Consider the following 22,469-nt stretch of genomic DNA (forward strand, 5'->3'; position numbering starts at 1 on the left):
TAATGTGTTTGAGCTTTTAATTTTGTCATTTGATCCGGGACTTTTCATTTTAATTTCCCTTGGAGTTTGGTATTTCTGTTATCTACTTTTTTCAAATGTTTTAGTTTGGTTAGAGCCTTTTCGAGGAAAGAAAATCCAGAAGGCGCAGCGACTGAACTAAATTTGTGATTTTGTTAAATCTTTGTTTTATTTCTGTGCAACATATATTTAAAACTGTTTTAAAGTAACCACTTTGAAGGGGATTAAATAAAATCAAAATTTCCGCTGAAAATGAAATTGCAACGCTAATAAAAAAGTTTTAATTATAAACATATCAGTGATGCGCAGTAAATATAACAAAGAACTTCTTCATCGTCTTATTATAAATATGAACAATTAAAAATGCGATGAAAGAAAAGAAAAAAAATATCGATCCACATCACATTGGACCGTTATAAGTTTGAAAAGTCTGTTTTAGGTACGCTTTTTACAGAATTTTCATCATAAGGACAAAACATGTTGTCACCTTTATCAGGACTACAGCCTCCGTTTTCATTCTTAATGTCACACAAATGTTTATTAACATGATGAAAGTCTGCGTCAGTTCTTGATGTCAAGGACATATTGATTGATGTCATGTTTGTTCTCCTGGAATGTGATGCTCCTCTATCACGTACCCTTCGGCGCCATGACCGTCGAATATTTGAAATCACCTGAAACCAAAGATGCATTTTGTGTTGATGTTTTAATTACATGCAATGGAGATAATCAATTTCACCATCCTACAACACACAGTTATCAAACAAAAAACTTCGTTGGATTGTGGGCACGTCACAAGACGATAGAACGTGTCGTTGGAGTTAACCTTTTCAAGCTTGAAAATATGTGAATAGATCGGGAAAACTATTAGAAATATATGATAAGTTCAATACAGTTGTTATCACTTCTTCGTCTGTCATCTTTTTCGGTGTTCCCGGCTGTTTCTATCAACCAATTTTCTCTCGTGTGACACTTAGGTATTCGGTATTTCTCTATTCGGTTACACTACATTTAACTGCTGCTACTACACTTAGCCATGGCATTGTCAGTGTTTATTATCGATCTATGACTTGAAATGTCCCGCTTGTATCTTCCGCTCCTCTTAAAGATTGATACGTACTTTTTAATGTCTTTATGTTTGTTGTTTTTTTGTCGTTTATATTTTTTACATTCTTTCATGTTAAGCTGACTGTAGGTATGGTTTTTGGCATTGTGTGGCTTATATGTGGCTACATCCATTTCGTGTGGACTTTAATGAATATTCTCTTATTAATAATGAAACCACATCTGGATTTTTATTTCTATACCAACCTTTACATACTAGTATTACATAAAGAACTATTATCAAACATGATATAACATTAAATTAAAATGAAAATATAAAATACAATTGGTTACGTTAAATTTAATGGGTTCATATGCCTTATTGTGTTAACTTTATTGTAAATGAAAAAAAAAAATAAATTATTTGACATCAGTTTTAAGGCTTTGAAAGTCTTTTTTTTTTTTAGCTCAAATGTTCTTTGTTAACCCCAGAATATTTTTTTTTTTGAAAAGAGCAAATGTTTGAACTGCAGTACTCGAATACAGCTTGAAAATGAAAAAATACTAACAGATTTGCAAGAAAAAACAACAGTTAAAAAAAAAAACCGGAACATAATTACTGTACTGTGGTAATACAAAAATATGTATTTAAGTAAATGTTAATTTCATTCATTACTTCATTGACTAGAAAGGTTTGCAGTTCGAAAATTGAATGGATTTCGTTATGGTTGAGGTTCAATGCATGCAGTGTGCATAGAAATCCTGGTTTCCTCTTTTAAATGGAAATATCATCATCGAAGGCACACAGTGCAAATTACCAACGCCTAAATGATTGACAACAAGTCAATTAGTTCTGTTTGGCATGTTCTAGTTTTGCTATATACTTTTTGATTTGGTATTTGTCCCACACAGTTCAATGTATTGTTTACAGTCATGTTAACTTTAGGCTTAACATTTTATTGCAGTCTATTTTTTGGCATTTCGTTATATGGAAAGATTTATGGCGTGAATCAGTCTTGTGGCCGTAAATATGCTTCGCAATGACGTTTCGTAATCACATTGTTTTGACGTGTCGTTATCACTACATATTGACCTGGTCATGGGTGTATATATTCTGCTATAAGAAGAATGTTTAAAGAAGGGAAAGAAAACTTACTAGTTTATTAAAACATCTTTGAAGTTGTATATGGCTGCTTACCTCATTATTAAGGAAGCAAAATATCAACGCTACAAAGAACCCCTGAAATAAAAATATGCTTCAATAAAATGTGATTTATTGTATTACACATATATTTGGTTCATACTTATATAAAACAGAAAATATATCAACCACTGAGGTAGTATATTGGGTGTGAATCAGTCTTGTGACGAAAATTGGTCGGCGTGATTAGCCTGGTGACGTTGTGGCCGTAAATATGTGTGGCAAATGACGTTTCGTGTTGCTTATTCTTTAGTTTTCTATGTTTTGTCATGTGTACTATTGTTTGTCTGTTTGTCTTTTTCATTGTTGGCCATGGCGTCCCTCTTTTACTGTAGCGAAACTTTATCAACCAAATAATTGAACAGAGTATGTATACATATATCAAACAGTGTATGCGTGTCGTGTATTTTAATAAAATATTCAAACAGTGTATGCATCTCATGTATTTTAATAAAATATTCAAACAGTGTATGCATGCATAAAAGTAAAATAATCAAAGTGTATTTTAGGTATCATAAAAAAAAATCCTGTTTTTTTCTTCAATACATGAATATCATTTATTACATGAAGTCTGTACATTTTTTGATCTTTGAAATCTAATACTGTTGATTACCAATGTTAACCTTAAAATACTGCATTAAGGATAAAACGTCAAAAACGGTGTTGCAGATACTCTGCAGAAAATGTCTCATAAATATTTGAAAATTATGTATATAAATTTGAATTCTTGGGTAGCAATTTTGCAGTCGATGTATACAAATTTGTCAACTAGATCCGATGAATACCGATTGTAAGTCATTTCAGTGATGGGATATAACAATTCTTCTCTTACAATTCTCGAGTATCATATCAAAACGGTATAGAACGTGTGTTTATTATTGTTAATAAAATAGTAATAATAAAGACAATACTTCTATTTACTTGTATGGCTTATCCCAGACGTTAACATACAGACGATTCAAATATCTCACCTGAAGATTATTAGTAACAATAGAAAATCTCTCGTATTCCAGACCACCAGGGGATGATGTAGGAATTCTATATATAGTAACAAATAACTGAACCCCGAACAGTGGAATCAACACAAATGTCGCTTTAACTGCCCGTCTGCAATAGATGATAATACGTTTTAAAAAAGGATGTACACAGTACATTTGTCTAATAACCTGTCAAAAAGATTTGAACTGTAAATTACTCAAAATTCATTTTTGCTTAAAAAACATCACAGCAAAAACTACGATAGAGAACCAAATCCGTACCAATTTTCAGTATTAATGAATGTAATAGCTCGGATGAACATCTGAGATCTGTCTGAAAATAATTTGTGCGTGTGGTTATAATATTACATCGGGAAATACACATTTTAAAATTCTGTTATACGAATTTCAACGATTCTGTGTAATACGACCGTTAGAAGCATTGTTTCGCATTTCAGTATCTCTGACATTTAAAAGTTTACCATGCATATGGGATAAGCTTATTGATAAAGGGCATGTGTGGACCTGTTCCTGTTTACTTCCTTGCCCTTTCATATTCTGGTTAATATAATTTTCTAATTGACAATTTGGTCCTCGGTAATTTTCAACTTTGTACTTGTTTTGGCTTTTAAACTATTTTCATCTGAGCGCAGCTTGTTAGTCTTGTGTGGACGTGGCGCGCGTCTGGCATATTAGATTTTTAACCTTGTACCTTTTGTTGACTATTATTCGTTTGTTTCTCTGTCCTATACTTTCTCCCATTTATTTGTATGGTAGGGCTATCATGTAATGTTATCATTTTAATGATATTATCGTTTCTGTGTGTGTTACATTTTAATGTTGTGTTTATGTTGTGTCTTATATCTAATATTTGATACGTTTCCCTCAGTTTTTAGTTTATAACCCGGATTTGTTTTTTTCTCTATCGATTTATAAATTTCGAACAGCGGTAAACTACTGTTGCCTTTATTTATTAACAACACCACATCTTCTCATTTTCATATTTATAACATTGGTGATGCAAATCTAATTATTTATACAGCTCACGGAATACATCTATTCAAATTCAAAAGGGTTGGTTTTAACCTAAATATTCAAATGAGAATAGTTGTAAGAGTTATGTACAAAGAAAATAATCCTACATTATTTTGGAAAAGTAACTTTTATTTTTTGTGATTTTTTTTTATATATATATCGGCAAAATGTTTTTTGTTATTATACACCTTTAGTAAATAGGATTGTTTTGAATATGTCAGTATTGAGCAATGACGTTACCTGAAATGACTCGGTTCATTTGGATGAGACTGAATCTGTGTCAGCAAAATACGTAATATACTGCACAGAAATATTAGGTTCACCTACAAGGCAAGATAACATGGATTACGATAATGCACAAAGGGCGATGTAAGCATAGAGTTATGTATTTAAGTTTTGTAAAGAAAAAATATACATTGTATTGTTTAGTTTATAATGATAACTCAACCATACAAATATGAGCAATACAAGTAAAAAATGCCAACTTTTATGTTGTGTATACTCACAAGAAGGCATGCAAGATTAGGAGCATCAAAGATCCACTCAAAATTACCATAACCGGTTGACCAACAGCTAAAATAGAAATGCCATATCATTTCACGTTTGTTAATTTATATTATTTTTTAACCTACAAAACAACATAACATGACAATACTAGTATAATGAAATTGTAAATAAAAGATCAGAAATATAACTCATTTTTATAAACATTCTCCAAGTCATTTTAATTTTTAAATAGTTTGTATAATCTGTTTATATTTATGAAATTAAAATACAAAATTTGAAAGTAACCTAGTATAACTAAGTCATACCTTTCATTTGCATACACAATCCTTAGTATTGCATAAATTAATGTTGACACGAACGGAATGGCTGAAATATAGCAATGTTATGAAAAGCATTTGAACTTCATTAATAAAATACAGTTTACGAGTGTTCAAGTAGCTTGCCATTATTTTTTTCTCCAAATATATTAAGTTAGATGTACGTGCTTTGGCTTTTTTAACAAACAAATACACAGAGATCGTTGGGACGAATTATTTAGTAGTTATTGAATTGCTGTATTCTTTTCATTCATGAACAGAAACTCATCGACTCAATGAAAACTTGTTTTAATACTGAATCCTCTCTTTCAAAGAAAAGTGTATGATCTGTGTTGTGCGTATATGAGCATAACATAATCATCATTGGTCGGTCTCTATTGGATGGTTTTCTCATTGGCAACTATACCTACAATCCTAATTTTAATTTTGAACGGACTTGGTAGATATAACTGCACATGCCCCAAATTAATCAAACTGAAATATGTAAACATAAATTTGTAAGTCCATTTCCATGAAAAAATTGGTTGTTTTATTAATTATTTATTTTTTCATATGACATTTAATTTTTTGATATAAAAATATACAATTCGTTTATAAATATAATATGACAGTTCTCGGATACAGGAATATAATACTATTGTCATGACACGTTAATGACTCACCCCATCCTGCAGCAAATATAGGTATAAGTGAACGAGGTGGAGAGAAGGCGTCACTCATCAGTCGGTGTAAATAATAACCCTCACAAAACATCCAAGTAAAACTGGCGGCTTTAGCATATATTTTAAGAAAGGATAATGTTTTACATCCAGCCTGTTCAAATAGAATAAAAACAAAAGTGTTTTTTTAACAGTTATATGTTCTGTGTGGCTTATCAAGGTATGTCTATATAGTTATAGCCAGCGGGGGAAGGATTGGAGTCAAAACTTTTCACTACGATGATACCACATGGTGTAAATCTAGGAACGCACTTGAGAACTCTGTTATTTTTAACAATATTAATCTGATATCGGATCACTAACAAAGCTATACAAAAGAAGAATTCTTTCATAAAGTAAGTTATTCGTTATTTTGAAATATATACATATTATGTATTAGTTCTATTTCAGTCCTAATACAGCGTCTTTGAAGTGTGGTGAATTGAATATGTTTCAAAGAACTATTTTTGTATAATTGAAGGCTCTATGGAACCTACGAGACTTTAATCAGCTTATTTTTCAATAAAATAACAAGCATTGATATCGCTTGATTGCTGGTTTTCTTTAAAATTTCATCAACAGAAGAAATTAAAATAACAAAATCTGTGATAATGAATATATAAAATGTTCTAACGTCTTTTTATCTGGTATGAAATCCTTTTAAATGGATGTCTACGAGAAAACCATGCAAAATCAAAAAAAAAAATGAAAGGGGTTGTGGAATTTTCAGCTGATTTTGGGTTCCTAGTAAAGTATTAAGTACATCTAATAGTTCTATGGTTAAAAAATGACACTTTATCTCAAATTATGTGAATCCAGGGCAATTCTAGTTTAGTACCAAATTTGCTGGAAAATGTTGTTGAAAATGGACATTTTTGGGTTTTTTTTATTGAATAGTTCAAAGTATTATATGACAAAAAAAAATTGTTTGGCCTTAAAATTCAGACTTTCTACTAAAATAAACTGTAATTTGGATCTTATTTCAACCTTTATTTTTGTTTTTATTTTTATTGACATAATTGTGTTTTTCTTAAATTTGAAATCAGCCTGTACTGAAAATGTCCATAACACCTCAAAAGTCACTCAAATTGAAAAAATATTTTGTTAAATGTTATGGTTTACTACAAACTAGTATTCCTTAACGGGATTTTGGTTGCAAATTGATATAAGCTTATTTGAATAAAAGATGAAAAACTGAAAAATATAGCTAAAATTATCTCCCTTTGTAAAACTCTTCACAATAAAAGGTAGATTTAGTGTCAATAACAGAAGGAGGGAAATCAACAAATGTGCAGAAGGATAGGAAATAATGATATTTTTGATGAATATGGTGTAGCCAAAAACTGATTTTTATTGAAAGAGTGTAACAAAGACATAGCAAACCAGGTGGCAAAGACATTCCCACTTCCACTGGAATAAGTCTGATCCTGATCAGATAGTCTAGACATGACTCATGAGTCTAGACTATCACTATCATGTCTAGGTTTCAGACTCACATTTTAAAATGCATATGCTGCAAACATGGACAGGAGTTGGATTGCAGTAGACAAGAAGACAAAATGAGTTGCTGCCATCCTTTCATGACCCTTCCAAATCTAGCAACGGAAATTTCAAAAGCAAAACTTTCAGTTGGTTCTGGTAAGTTTGTTATTTTTTTTTTGTGGTTAGAAAAAGCAATTTGACACCATAAAAAGACCTTCTGTAGAAACATCACATCTGATTCAAAACATAAATATCGGAAGAAGAGCATAGACCATTTCTCTTTGGGGGAAAAAAAAGGGGGGGGGTATTTACATAATTTTCTTGAAGCAAACACTGATTTAATTTTCATTGACATACATTTATAATGATTTAAAATTCTTCTAAAACTAAAAGATTTATGTGTTTGCCTTCTAAATTTTAATAGAAAAACTTTTTTCTCTCTCAGTCTCTCAAGAATCATGATAAAATACATGTATATATTCTATTACAAAGCCCTCCGGTATCGGGAGTTTGTTTGACAAATTGTCAATAGAGTCCATTGACTCTGTTTTTTTTTCTCCAAATTTAAAAATAATGGTTGCTTCATATCCCTTTTTTTTTTAAATACAACCCATTGAAATAGAAAACATTCAGTAGATAGATATAGGAAGATGTGGTATGAGTGCGAATGAGACAACTATCCATCCAAATAACAATTAATTAAAGTAAACCATTATAGGTCAATGTACGGCCTTTAACACAGAGCCTTGGCTCACACGGAACAACAAGCTATAAACATGATAAAGGACCCCTAAATTACTAGTGTAAAAACCTTCGAACAGGAAAATCAATGGTCTAATTTATATATAAAAAAAAGAGAAATGAGAAACACGTATAAATTACATAAACATACGAAAACTACTGTACATTTATGCCAACTAAAAAGTATGTGTGTTAACCGCACTACCCTTACCTACCTTTATTTTTATCCCTACCCTAAAGATTTTTGTGACAGGTTTTGATTAAGCACTGTTAAAGTCACAATATAGCTCCCAAAGAGTTGTGAATTTCCTTTCTTTATTCATTTATTTACCAGTACTACATGTACATTGTACAATGCAGCTAGATTGATACAATATATATGGTTCTCAATCTCAAAAAAATGTTTTACAATTATGAGCTGTTTTTTTTTCTCTCTAAAAATTGGTTACTGTGAGACTTTTTCTTTACATTTCCTTCGTGCAGGTCATGTATCACAGTTATAAACATGGAAAGAGAACTTGTACATGTCTTTACTTCTATCGTTAATAAAATAGAATCTGAATAGAATATGCTTACAAATGTATTCCAAATTAAAGGGCCCAGAAGGGGCAACATGAGATTATAACATTACAGATTACTCAGATAAAACAAATTCAAAATAACAATACGGAAGAAATGAATTACTTGATGATGTGATTGATATCATAGCATTTATGACATTTACACAAATAAATTATCATATCTACAAAACTTTTTTTTTCAATGAACCAATGCATTATGTTAAGCCAACCCTAACTTAACATGTTAATGTACAATGTACATGTACAAACTGTAGATGTAACTCACTGTACTGATCATGCAAATGTACAAATATACAATATTTTATTTCTTATCAACAGGTTAATGTTGAAGATGGAAAAGCACAAAAATAATGTTAAAATGAAAGCAGATATGATAGGAGATCACATAGGTAAATATATGATATAATTGATAAAAAAATGAATCAAACAAGTCATAACAAGAGACTACTAAATAGACAGCAAATAAGACATGTGTTGTGGCATTATTTGTGAAATATAATCATATATAGAAATTGGAAATTCACCAGTTACATTTATTATTGTAAAAACATGATAAATAATCAATAAATTAGATTAACCCTTCAATTTTAACAATCTGGTGAACAAAAAGTAAACATAGCACACAGAACACTCAAATTATTTTTTTATGATCAATTAAGGGCCATATCAGTACAGTTTACACAACAAAATTTTCATTACTCATCGTTGGAATTGTTCTCTTTATAAGAATTAAACCTAGACAAAAATATGTTTTCTTGTCAGCTTGACACTGAGATCCTCATTTATATATATAGTATACATGCATTTATAATGGTAAACCTGAAGACTACATTTGTATTTTTCATTTTTGAAAAAAACACTTTTTCATTATTACAGCTATTTTCCTAATGCGTGTAGAGTAAAACTTTGGTAGGTTCGCTTGCTCTGTTTGTATAAATATTGATTCAAACTTTGAAATTAAGGTTGATATCTTCAAACAATAAATATAGGCATATTTGAACCTTTATGGAGTACTTTAAAATTTGATTAGATGTTATGTCAATTGCAATTGTACAATATACAAACAAACCATGCAAGCTAACCGAAGTCTTAGATTTACATGCCTTAGGAAATTAGCTGTAAAATTAATTATATATTTGTTTCCAATGCTTATTGTTTTACCAATTTCAAATGTTTTGGCTTGTTTTTAAATTAGTCTATATCAGCTATAGGGTCAAAAGGGTCCAAAGTTAAACTTGATTTCATAAAACAATTGAATAATTGGTGTTCTTTGATATTATGCAAAATTAAACGGTGTATTGTACTTTTTTGGGTTAAATACTTCTTATATGTTTAGATTTTTAACATTCATTTTCAAATTGCAAAAAAGATCATGGGGGCAAAAAAACCTTTGTTAGTTTATTAAAATATTATTGAAGTTTTTTTTTCTATGCTAAATGTTATCATGCATTTAGCATGTTTAGATTTATGATTTGGGCTCAGTTTTCAAGTTGCTTCAAATTGGGGTCCAAACTTTAACTTTGTTTAAATTCATTAAAAATTGCATATATGGGGTTCTTTGATATGATAAATCTAATCATGTCTTTTAAACTTTAGATTTTGGATATTGGCACAAGTCCAATTTCAAAATCATCAGTTCTTTTACCACATTTATTCTGTGTCAGAAACCTACATGTATGATGTGTCTAATAATTCATCACAATCCAAATTCTGAACTGTATCATGTGAATCAAGTTTGAATGTAGTGTCTATATAGTGCCCCCCTCCCAACCTGATGAAGGTGCAATTTCAGCATTTGTAATAGAATGTACCCTTGAGCTGTTTTATTCTCATTGTTGAAGGTTGTACAGAGGCATTACATTCATTTCATTTGAACTTTTGTGGATATTTGTCTCATTTGCAATCAATACTCATCTCCCTATTTTTGTATTGTCATAACGTCATAAATACAAGATGAAATCTGCAAAATTAACTTCATTAAAATTAAGTTTGCTGCAGCTTGGAATAAGAAAAAAATCAAATTTAGGTCCATTTTTAGCTAGTAAACTTTATTTCTTATTCTATGTACTGGAATGTCAGAGTTGTGATTATCGAAACACATTTTACACTAAGACAAAGTTAATAAGTAATTTCTTTTTAGGAAATTTCAATCATTTAATGTATAACAATTGTTTTCTTATTATTTTTTACAGACATTTGGTGATCCAAAAATAACTGGAGTTCATGAAGGAAGACTGATTGCTGAGACACATTTTTGTTGATAAACATGTTTATGATGAAGAAAAACTTAGATAATAATACTGATACTTGAATAAGGCTCTGATCTGTCTTTGATTTTTCCTGTTGATGTTAAAAATTGCAAGCTCAAATAAAAATAAATTGAAATGGAACTCATATGCTTTGAAAAAAAGGAAAAAAACGGCAATGTGAATCTCGCTGAAGTCTTGAAAACCACCAAGTCAACACACAGTTGCAACACAAATGAGAAGAGAGAGTTATTTGCTAGGAAATAGAATGTTCTCACTGTCTCACCATCAGCAAGGCTTTCTCATCAGCGAATAAGAAGTCTAAAATTACTTCTGTATTAAAAGGTCATCAGTATTGAAGACAATCAAGAAGATTACAAATGGACTTGGCCATTTGATCAACATAATAATATTTTCATTTGTCAGAAATTGTTTCTTAGATTGACCATCTAGTTTTATTCATTGAATTATTAGTAAATTACCTTTCATAGTTCATGTAGTTACATGTATGTAAATTCTTATAAGATAGTATGGAAACAATTTAATACTTCCCTAAATTCTATACCTAATGCAACAATTGTCTTGTGCTGCTAAGTCAATTAGAATTAACTTTTATGTATGTTTATAATAATCTTATTCTTGCATGTAAGCACCATTTAGTGTTATTGTATCATCTTTATTGATTGTTAAATATAATACTAATGCTATAAAAAATAATAACATTTATGATCATTTATACAGATTGAGATATTTAAAAATGTATCAATGCTAAAAGAGAATTTATAAATTTAGACCTTTTTTTAGGAGAATTTTAGAAAGTACTACAACAAAAGCAAACCAATAGTATATGCTCAAATGCACTATTAACTCTCTCTCCAGATAACCAAATAGAGATATGTTTATATTTTATTAAATTGATAAAGTGTATGTTAGTTTAAATTAATATGTACATGCAATTTTAAGGTTTTAAAAATCAGCATTTTTATTGGATTATCTCCCTTTGTACAATAGAAATTCAGATTTTATCCAAACTGTCTCAGGTACTCATGATCAAAATGACTTATATGGTAACCAGCATGCAAGTAAAAGGTTGCAACCTGTCTTAATTTTGTCTACCTGTCAGACACAACTTCTGAATGTCAATACTTAAGATTTTTCAATATGATGAACTTGACATTGAATTTCATATCATTTTTCAGTAACCAGAATACAACTTTAGTAATTAGCAAGCTGCAATAACCAAAAATGGAATTACTAGGAAGAAATGAATGGATTTTACTCTTTAAAGTAATAGGGACAAGTGTACTAAAGGAATTTGGAATAAAAAAAAATACCAAAAAAAAATTGTCTTTGGCAGCTCCCCCCTTTTTTAAGCCTTATGCTTACTATTGTTTGTGACACAAAAATCCATTTCACTTTGAATTTTCTATTTGATTTACCTATATTGCATGTTACAATCTGTATAATTCAAGTATTTCTTTTTGAATGCTTGGTTTCATTAAAATATGAGACTTTCCTCAATTTATTGCGAAAATACAAAAAAAAGGGGGGGAGGCTATCTAAATGATCAATAAAATCTATAAAATTAATTTGCAACCGAAATCCCTTCAAAATATTTTGAACCAAAGAAAATGCAAAGCATTTCTGAAATTTAGGGTAAATTAAAGCGACTTTTGGGCTGTAGTGTCTGTTTTAGTGTGATTAGATGAAAAGGCCATATTTTTTATCATTTTATGTGTTTTGCCACACCCTTATTTTCTATATATATCATTATGTTTAATAAAATTATGTGATTTATACTTCATACACATCCTATCTGTGCTATTAAAGTATTTAAACACTCAGAAGTATTATAGTATTTATTTCTATTTGAGAAATTTATGAAATCTATGCATTTCAGTAAATGCATCTATAAATAAACTCGAAAATACCCTAAATCCCTATCGTTGCCATGGTTACCAGCAGTGCAAGGGCTTCAAACTTGCATGACTTTCATATGAGGTCAACCTGAACATGTCAGCAAAGTTTCATCAAAATCAAACAACTTTGCATGGAGCACCATCTGCATGGTTTTCTCATAGATGCCCATTTAAAAAAAGATTAATATATTACAACAAAATAGGGTTTTTAATGCTGCTCAGTTTTCCTGAATGCTAGAAGTCATTATTAATGTGTTAAGGCAGCAAAGGTTCGAGTACAAAAGTATCAAATTCAATTAAAATGCACACAAAAATTAAAATAACGGTGGAAACAATGTACATTTAAACTTAAAACTGATTAAAAAGATACATTTTTTGTATCAATATAGTATATCTTCAAACAACAATACGTACGTGATGAAAGATTTTACAGTAGGGCAGGTTATCTTGGGAAAGCACTTAATAAACTCATCATAGATACCCAGGACTCAATTTTGTATAAACGCCAGACGCGCGTTTCGTCTACAAAAGACTCATCAGTGACGCTCATGTGCACTAGCAAAAATGAATTAAACACAATGAGGTACGGGGTTTTATCGTTACTTTCCTGAACCATTAGTGGCTTTCTTTTTGATTGCGTTGATGTCTCTTTGACACATTCCCCGTTTCAATTCTTTTAAATAGGTTGTATGCACGTTCCGTTTATGTGATAAAGATTTTAAATAATGTATAAATATATTTTTTTTCAAAAAGCATTACGTTCCTGTTTTGCATGTGGATAATTTACGGAACTAATATGTATGCACTTATATTGCTGAGTAAAAAGTAAATTGCTTTCTATGATTATCTTATCTTATCTTAATAATTGTTACAAATTAACTCTTACTCCATTCTGAGCAAGGACCGTGCTGCTGCTGTCGCTGTTAGTTATGCGTTCAAACGTCACCAACATATCCCATAATGCAACAGCACTTTCCTTGAGCAATAGTGACATGAAGAAATTGATATGTAGACGAATTCTGTGTTGTTTGCGGAGTGCTCTACAATGAAATGTGAAAGCAGCATTATCGATAGTATAGTTTCTGTATTAAGTTAAATGAGAAAGAATATGATTTAACATGAATGTATTTTGCTTTTTAAACAATCACTTCATCTGAAGTTTTAAATGTTTTTATATGTTTTAATGAAGTCTTCATCTTAGTTCGTTTTTCATACACTTGTGATATTGATAAAACTTTAACATCTGAAAAAATTAACTGATAACATGTTTGAGATGAGAATGATTTCGCGATATATAAAAAACAACAATGTTGTGGGTATAGTTTGTACATGCAGGTAAAACCCAACGAAAACAGTTTTTTTTTAATTTGAAAATTTAAGAGATAAACTAATTATATGTTTGTCTGTTAATTGTCGTATTAAAAATATGAAACTTGTAGTTATATACTTCCTTTACAAAAATCTAAATCTAAATTTAGATGTTATTTTAGAATTAAAAACATGAACATTTTCATATCAGTAAACTGATGACATCGATGAATAGGATCTATTATTATTCATGTCTTAAATCGATGTAATAAACTTGATTTGAGTCGGTCTGAGGAATATTTTGTATCTTAATTAACCCTTCAGACTTAAAGAGAAGGACAGTCTAATGAAGTATAATTTGATATAATGATCCATTTGACAAAAGTGGCATATATTCACCACGTACAAAATGTGTGTTTAATTCGTTATAAACTATCGAAATAGACTGTTTTGGTACATTGTACATATTGTGATTTTAATGACTTGATAGAATATTGGTACATTACGCGAGAAATCACATTTCAGTTATAAATCCTATAAGAATAAAATCTGAAGCATGCAATAAATATTAATATATTAAGACATACGTTTAAATCACTTACTGATATCGTATAAATATAACAACGGCAGGAAATAAAGCTGCAATACTGACAAGACTACACGCAAATCCTATAAAAATAGATGTCTTCAGATCCTAAAATGGCAGTTACATAAGGAATTAATCGGGTTCCATAGGTGAATAATTAGGAGTTGATGCTATAAAGCTATAACTTGATGTAATTTCTGTATTCGAACATGCTCTGACGACCTGTTGGTAACCTTCTGCTGTTGTCTATTCTATGGTCGGGTTGTTGTCTCTTTGACACATTCCCCATTTCCATTCTCAATTTTATTGATAGCGGCAATCATTGGTACATGTATAAAAATATTCTTTAATAAGATAAAAGCATACAATAGAAAAAGTCATATTTGACCTAACCTGAAACATTTAGTCATACTTTTTAAAACAAAAATTTTAAGAAAAATAAAGAGAAAGGCGTTTTATGGTTCAGATAATATATATATATATATATTTAGCTAAAAGAAATACAGAAAAAAATGCCTGTACCAAATAAGAATATGACTTTCTAGAATGTTCTCCTGAATTCGATATTCTTATTTTCTTATATATTTAGCTCAATAAATACATGCATATACATTTTCTACATAAGAGAATGCCTGTGTCAATCAGGAATATGACAGTTATTATCTATTCGTTAGTTGTGTTTTTTATTTTGTCATTTAATTCGGGTTATTCCGTTTTGAATTTTCCCCTGATTTTGATATTGTTGTTATTTTACTTCTTGCCACAAACAAAAACAAAATATCCCTACAAAATTTCTGTTAACACATTCAGGTAAAAGTTTATGATTTTAATGATTTGTAAATCACTAACATCAACATAAAGACATGTTTGATAATCGGTCCATTCAAAACCTTCTCTTCTTTCCCATGTAGCGTTTGATAGGCAGGTTTTAACAGCTTGACCTAAAGAAATAAAGAATAAGATGCACTTGCGTACCGTTTCATAGACGTGGCGTTACATGTTGATTTTTTAAACATTTAAACTCGTACAAAAGAGAGGATTAGCTAGCTATAAAACCAGGTTCAATCCACCATTATCTACATAAGAAAATGTACCAAGTCAGAAATATGACAGTTATTATCATTCCTTTAGTGAGCTTTTGATTATTGATTTTCCGTTCTGAATTTTCCTAGGAGTTCGGTATTTTTAATTATTTCACTTTTTCTGTACCCAAGTAACATTTGATAGGCAGATCGTAACAGCTTGACCTTGTAAAATAGAACATAATTTGATTAACTCAGAAAAAGTAACTTTTATAATAGAATGTGGTGTGAATGTATTTACTTTATAATGTAGCAAGAAAAACAGTCCGATGACACTATTTTTTTTTCTTTTTCTTTTCTGAAATCATAATATTAGAGCTATCTATTTTCTTATCCCAGGCATAGATTACCTTAGCCGTATTTGGCACAACTTTTTTGGAATTTTGAATCCTCAATGCTCTTCAACTTTGTACTTGTTTGGCTTTATAAATATTTTGATATGAGCGTCACTGATGAGTCTTATGTAGACGAAACGCGCGTCTGGCGTACTAAATTATAATCCTGGTACCTTTGATAACTATTATTATAATTAATCTAAAATATATGGTGTATGTTTCCTTTTTTTTCACTCAAAATTGGGTTATCCATGCATAATGTACACAAAATCTGACAATTTAACACATCCTGTAGCTTGAAAAAAAGACCGTTGACCCTTTACTGTTTATTATATTTTTGAAAAAAAAACATAAAATTAATTTTGGCAAGTTATTAAAGATATTCTATGGATTTAATTTAACCTGAGATTTATTCATTTGTTAAATAATTGGTAAATTTTCATTGAAGCAATACCATGTTTAGCTAATAGAAGGAACAACTGTTTATTGTTAGATAAAATTCACATTATGTTGCTTTACACAGTATTGCTTTGCCATTTTAATTAATATTTTAATAAAAGGGGGATCACTGTTAATTATAACTTGACATGCAAGTCCGAAAACTTGTTATAATGTGATCATGGAGATACATTTATTATTATTTGGCTATTACTCTGTAACTTCTGATTCTGTGAATTTTCCAATGTTGACGAATACTGTAACTTATCTTTCCTACTATGCATTTCTAGAAATACAATTGGTTAAAAGAAACCGCGTGGAGTCCGTGTATATTCTATATTAGGATATAAGCCAGGAAATATGTCAATACACGGTTAGTAGCGGTGTTACGTCCCTTAACAAAACGAAACGGTACTGAGATAAAATCGTATAGGTATCAAAAGACGAAGTAATTGATGAGTTAGTTGTTATTGTTGGCATTTGTTTTTGTATAACCAATAGAAGTAGTTTCTTAATGCTAACGGTATAGAAGACTTGCTCACTTTGATAGGTCACTAGTCTAAAAACAGCATGTTAAGATAGTCGGTAAGATAAGTTCGTTAGATAGTGTGCTAGTGACGTGGTACGGTATATATGGGATCAGTAAATTCCATATCGAATCCCCATATGCAATTTACTGACCCTATTTATACCGTTTTACGTCACTAGCACACTATGAAACGAATTTATAATTAACCATATATACCGTATTAGGTCACTAGCACACTATTTAACTAATAATACATAAGTAAGTTTCTAGTATTTCAACCATTTTACACGAATGTCCTTGTGTTTAACAAATTCAAGTGAACTATGGATGTCTACTATACTTAAGTAAACTTACGGGAAGGCACTGAAAATGTGAGATAAAGTGGACACGACTGGTAAACATGCTGTCCTGGATGTGTGTCGTCCCAACATATCCATCCATCCCATGTTCGATCACATGTGTTATTTAAATCACCCAACGGAACAGACAATTGTTTCTGACAACATGCAGAAGCTGCACTGCAACATGTTTGCCATCTATGACATTCGTCCTTGTCAAGAGTTGAGCATATGTCATTCACGTCAGTCTGATTATTGATATCAGGTAATATTATCCTGTCTTCTATTGTATGATACAGAAAATGAACTACATCCGATGCAATTAAAGTTTTGTGTGTTGTCTGGAACAAAAAATCGTAGCACCAAGCACAAGAAAAATATTCAAATTCTTTCTGTTTATGTATTCCAATACGAGAATTACATGTTCTTTCTAAAGTACAAACACACTCGAACATCAGCTAAAAAAGAAAAAAGGTAAAGGATGCGTGTTGATAAAAAATACGTTGGAATAATATTTATAATATATTTTAAATATTTTTTTTCTCATCATTAGTCATTCTGATCCTTAAGACATTTTTAGTATTCTTTTATATTATGATACTTTATTTTATTACATTTGATCATAATTTAACTTTCGATAAACATGTATCTACAGTTTACTCTTTTGGTAATATATAAGGATTTTAGACAAAAGAAATTATTCGTGTGTTTCTCTGTCCTATATGTTCTCCCATTTATTTGTATTGTAGTCCTGTCATGTAATGTTGTCAACTTAATTTTACATTTAACATTGCCATAAAAGAGGAAGGTTTGGCATGCCACAAAACCAGGTTCAACCAACCATTTTTTTTTAAATGTCCTGTACCAAGTCAGGAAAATGGCCATTGTTATAGTATAGTTCGTTTTTCTGTGTGTTATTTTTTAATGTTGTGTTTCTGTTGTGTCGTAGTTCCTCAGAGTTCAGTATTTTTGTGATTTTGCTTTTCCCCTCAGTTTTAGTTTGTAGCCCGGATTTGTTTTTTTCCCCATCGATTTATGAATTTCGAACAGCGGTATACTACTGTTGCCTTTATTTACCAATCATTTATAATAACATGCATGTAGCTATACATAGGTGTACATGACAGAATATCTAAATATCATATGTCTTACCTGAAGCGCATATAGAATCTCAAGTAATCGCCAGCCAGGAGCCTTATACATGTTCGAATGGTTTATTTACAAATACACATACTAATTCATGTACCATCTTATAAGCTGAAATAGAAAAATCCTTTTATTTTCTTAAAATCAATTCAATATGCATCGTTTTGACTTGCTAAAACTTAATAGACCAAATTGACCGCATGCTATAGTAGAAATACATGGCATTTTACTCGTAGCCTATTTCGTTTATATCTTGGTTATCTGAATGTCAACAACTTGATTTTTATTGTATATTGCAATCAGCAAAATATTGTGCAAGTTACAGATATAATTCAATTGTTTTGTTTTATTTTTATTCAAATAATCATATCAATTAGAACAGTTATACGATTCTGTCATTTTGATAGGGACATTGTTAAAGTTACATTTGTTTCCGTATAGAATGCAATATATATATATTAACATATAGCCATAGAATAGAAAACAATGTCTTGTTTTAACTCGTATATTAATGCCATCTGCATAAATGTTATTATTTTAGGAATTGAATACACCATTTTGTAAGTTCATATGGTTGTTAAAGCTTTGAACGTGAGCTAATTTTTTAGTGTTGTGAATCGCTGAAAAAAGGTTTATCAGTCAACGTTTTTACGCCAAAATCCAATAAATTGCAGGGTAAAACAATGTTTGTTTGCGTAAATTAACATCTCTCTTCGAACCTGTTCACAGAACAATTAAGAGTGAAATAAAATTAACGGTACCAATTTTCTTGCACCGAAATCCAAAGCTTATATAAAAGATGAAGAGCTATATCCAAAAGGTCCAAAAAGTATAGCCAAATCCATGAAAGGAATCAGAGCTTTGCATGAGGGAGATACATTCCTTAATTTATAATAATTTCTGTCATTTTGTAAAGCAAATTTTAATAACACAAAAAAACCGTATTTTCATGCGTCGACCCAGTGGTAGTAATAAAATTAACGGTACCAATTTTCTTGCACCAGAAGGGTTTTGAATATAAATATTCGTTTAGTACAACAACATTCTAGAACAACTTTTCGGTACATTAGAAAATAAGAAAAGAGCCTCAGACTTCACCAAAGAGACAATAAAAAACCATAATAAACGTACAACACGATGGCAAAAATGTAACAAAAAAATCAAAAGGGAAACAACAAAAAAACACCATACTAACAGCAACCACTATACATACTGAAATCTAAAGACAAGAAATTAAAGTCATCAGATCATGTTCCACGAAAGACATCTGATGCGTTATGCAATATTTTCATACGCCATTACTGACGTTTATTTTTTCTTAAATAATAGATTAGTAAATCTACCATGATTAGGAATATTTATCAGTTCAATATTCTGGATGACAATCCTTCCTTTTTCGTCACACAATCGTCAGTATTTAATTTTAGAAGACGTAATAATCGTTTGGTGGGCATACAATCAGTGTCAGATCGTTAAACAAATTGTTATATACATTGAAAGTGTTATTTTTCATAGCATGGTAGAGATGAATGTGATTACTGTTTTAACTAATATATTTCAGTAGTTATGATTTACTAATGAACATAATTGCGAATAAGGACTTCGGTAAACAGGAAGTTATTGATTGACAAATGTAAAAACGCACAACACGGCAAATATAGAACACTCAAATGACAATTTTTATGATAGTTCTCAAAACATATACGACGAAAACTTCTTACGACGGACGGACAGATGTAAACAAGTTTACTCCCTGCATCGATCAGAGGTATAAATAGAAGATATAGCTTTATACAGCTCCAAATATATCGATTGAGAAGATGATATTTTATGTATGCTGATCTGCCATTGTAACAAACATTACAGATATTCTTGGATTAGTGTTAGGATGGTGTGTGTACTGCCTTGTAGAATTAAATAAAGGCAACAGTAGTATACCGTTGTTCAAAAGTAGTAAATTGATTGAGAGAAAACAAATCCATGTTATAACTCATATCTGAGGGAATGGACGCAGTGACTATCCCGTTTCCTTACCCCGAATGTGACCTACCGCATTATACTTTTTTACCTTCATTTGTGACATTTTTAACTATTGTGTCTGTTTGTTTTGTTCACGCATCATTATCAATATTATTATATTTGATGCGACTGTCGTACAAGTGAGAGGTTTAGGGCTATAAAACTAGCTTAATTCCCCCATTTTCTACATTTTAAAATGCCTGTACCAAGTCAGGAATATGACAGTTGTTGTCCATTTGTTTGATGTTTTTTATCCTTTGATTTTGCCATTTGATTAGGGACATTCCGTTCTGAATTTTCCTCGCAGTTCAGTATTTTTGTGATTTTACTTTTTTCTATACTTTATATAGACTGTACCTGATGAACGGTATACTATTAATATCAATGTCTACAGTGATCTCTTTACAATTTGTGTACAGCAATTATTCTTAAAAACAAACCCAGGATTTACATGTTTATTTCACCAAATTAAGCAAGAACTACTGATCTAGAAGTACAATTTGACCTGTTCATGCATAGGAACTATCTTAAACTTAGTTCAATTACAGACAGTGTTAAAGGCAGAACACATAAAGATAAGGACATTTGGTATATTGTACATTATTGAACAACTTTGAACTTTTTAAAAAAGGCTCCTAAGAATAATGAATAAATAGTGCATTATACAATTAATAAATAACACACCATTATGAGTTATGTTGGTTATAAGGGAAAAAAGTACACCCTTCTACAATGTATGAAAGCAGAAAAGCAAGATCAAAATTTTAGCCATTAGAAGACATTTTGTTGGTTGCACTATAAAAAAGTAAAATCACAAAAAATACTGAACTCGTAGGAAAATTCAAAATAGAAAGTCCTCAATCAAATGGCAAAATCAAAAACTCAAACAAATCAAACGAATGGACAACTGTCATATTCCTGACTCGGTAAAGACATTTTCCTATGTAGACAATGGTGGAATAAACCTGGTTTTATAGCTAGCTAAACCTCTCACTTGTATGTCAGTCGTATCAAATTTCATTATATTGACAACGATGTGTGAATGAAAAACGTACAAACGTCAAAACTAGGGGTACAGCAGTCAACATTATGGTATAATCTTGATCTATACATATGAAGTGTAGTTTATAAACCTATTACGAAATATTTCCATCAGGATTTGGTTTAACAATTCATTTTGTATTTTGTTATTTAATGAAATACTAATAGAGTTAAAGACTTAAACAAACAATAACACATCAATGCGGAGTATATTGTTAAATACAATAATAGCTAAAAAATCGACATTTAACACTAATAGACGGCTGTCTTTCAAACTAATAGTAGCCCTGGTCTCAACATGATATATAAGATATTGAGCCTGACTTTACTGAAGTTTAGACCAGCTATATCCAATGCTAAGCCTATTTTTTTGCGAAGTCTAGACCAGCTCTTATCAGATATCAAACTCAAATTACATATAGGTCAAGTTACATTGTCTCAATTCAGGTCAAACTATATCGGATATCAATCTTTAATTAGTTCAAGTATAGACGAGCTACAATGTATATAAGGTATCAGCCGCTAGTCAGCTCAAGTATATACGTGTTTTTTCAAATAGCCCTAGTTAGTTCAAGACTAGCAAAGCTATATCAGAAGAAATATGGCTCTAATAAGCAAAAATCTAGGTAAAAATCTGGTAGATGGCAAGCTCTATTCAGCCCAATAAATATACCAGATAGCTATAATATGTGGCTATGTCAATACGTGTAATACCAGATATCAAACTTTAGTTAGCATACATTTGTAGGTCTAGACGTGTTGTAAATGCACAATGTTTGGCAAACCAACAACAAAACAATCAACAGGTTTTAAAGGTCAATACAGAAGAGTATCTAAAAATAAAGCTTAATAACTTCGTGCGTCTGAATAAATTTTCTTGA

The 22,469-nt window shown here is 30.5% G+C and overlaps 1 protein-coding gene and 1 long non-coding RNA gene across 3 annotated transcripts in view; one reads left to right on the forward strand and one right to left on the reverse strand.

Annotated features, from left to right (window-relative positions):
- Nucleotides 1–284: 284 nt before the first annotated feature.
- The window catches only part of LOC143065371 (calcitonin gene-related peptide type 1 receptor-like), a 29,097-nt gene continuing 6,912 nt past the window's right edge, over nt 285–22,469 (reverse strand). Inside the window, exons 2-13 of one of the 2 annotated variants that reach the window (XM_076238906.1) lie at nt 18,535–18,639; nt 17,399–17,840; nt 15,510–15,601; nt 14,677–14,768; nt 13,653–13,806; nt 5,762–5,912; nt 5,088–5,148; nt 4,782–4,848; nt 4,516–4,598; nt 3,235–3,370; nt 2,261–2,302; nt 285–692 (exon numbers count right to left, since the gene is read on the reverse strand). In XM_076238906.1, the coding sequence (XP_076095021.1) occupies nt 432–692; nt 2,261–2,302; nt 3,235–3,370; nt 4,516–4,598; nt 4,782–4,848; nt 5,088–5,148; nt 5,762–5,912; nt 13,653–13,806; nt 14,677–14,768; nt 15,510–15,601; nt 17,399–17,840; nt 18,535–18,585 (1,632 nt within the window). In that variant the 5' untranslated portion in view covers nt 18,586–18,639 and the 3' untranslated portion in view covers nt 285–431. Of the gene's footprint in view, nt 693–2,218; nt 2,303–3,234; nt 3,371–4,515; nt 4,599–4,781; nt 4,849–5,087; nt 5,149–5,761; nt 5,913–13,652; nt 13,807–14,676; nt 14,769–15,509; nt 15,602–17,398; nt 17,841–18,534; nt 18,640–22,469 lie in introns of both variants that reach the window. The other variant, XM_076238905.1, reaches the window with a different exon arrangement.
- On the forward strand, nt 8,857–12,694 carry LOC143065372 (uncharacterized). Its single transcript, XR_012975462.1, has 2 exons — nt 8,857–8,990; nt 10,794–12,694. It is a non-coding gene; the product is annotated as an uncharacterized LOC143065372 (long non-coding RNA).

Source organism: Mytilus galloprovincialis, chromosome 2, assembly GCF_965363235.1.
Source record: "Mytilus galloprovincialis chromosome 2, xbMytGall1.hap1.1, whole genome shotgun sequence".
Taxonomy (NCBI): domain Eukaryota; kingdom Metazoa; phylum Mollusca; class Bivalvia; order Mytilida; family Mytilidae; genus Mytilus; species Mytilus galloprovincialis.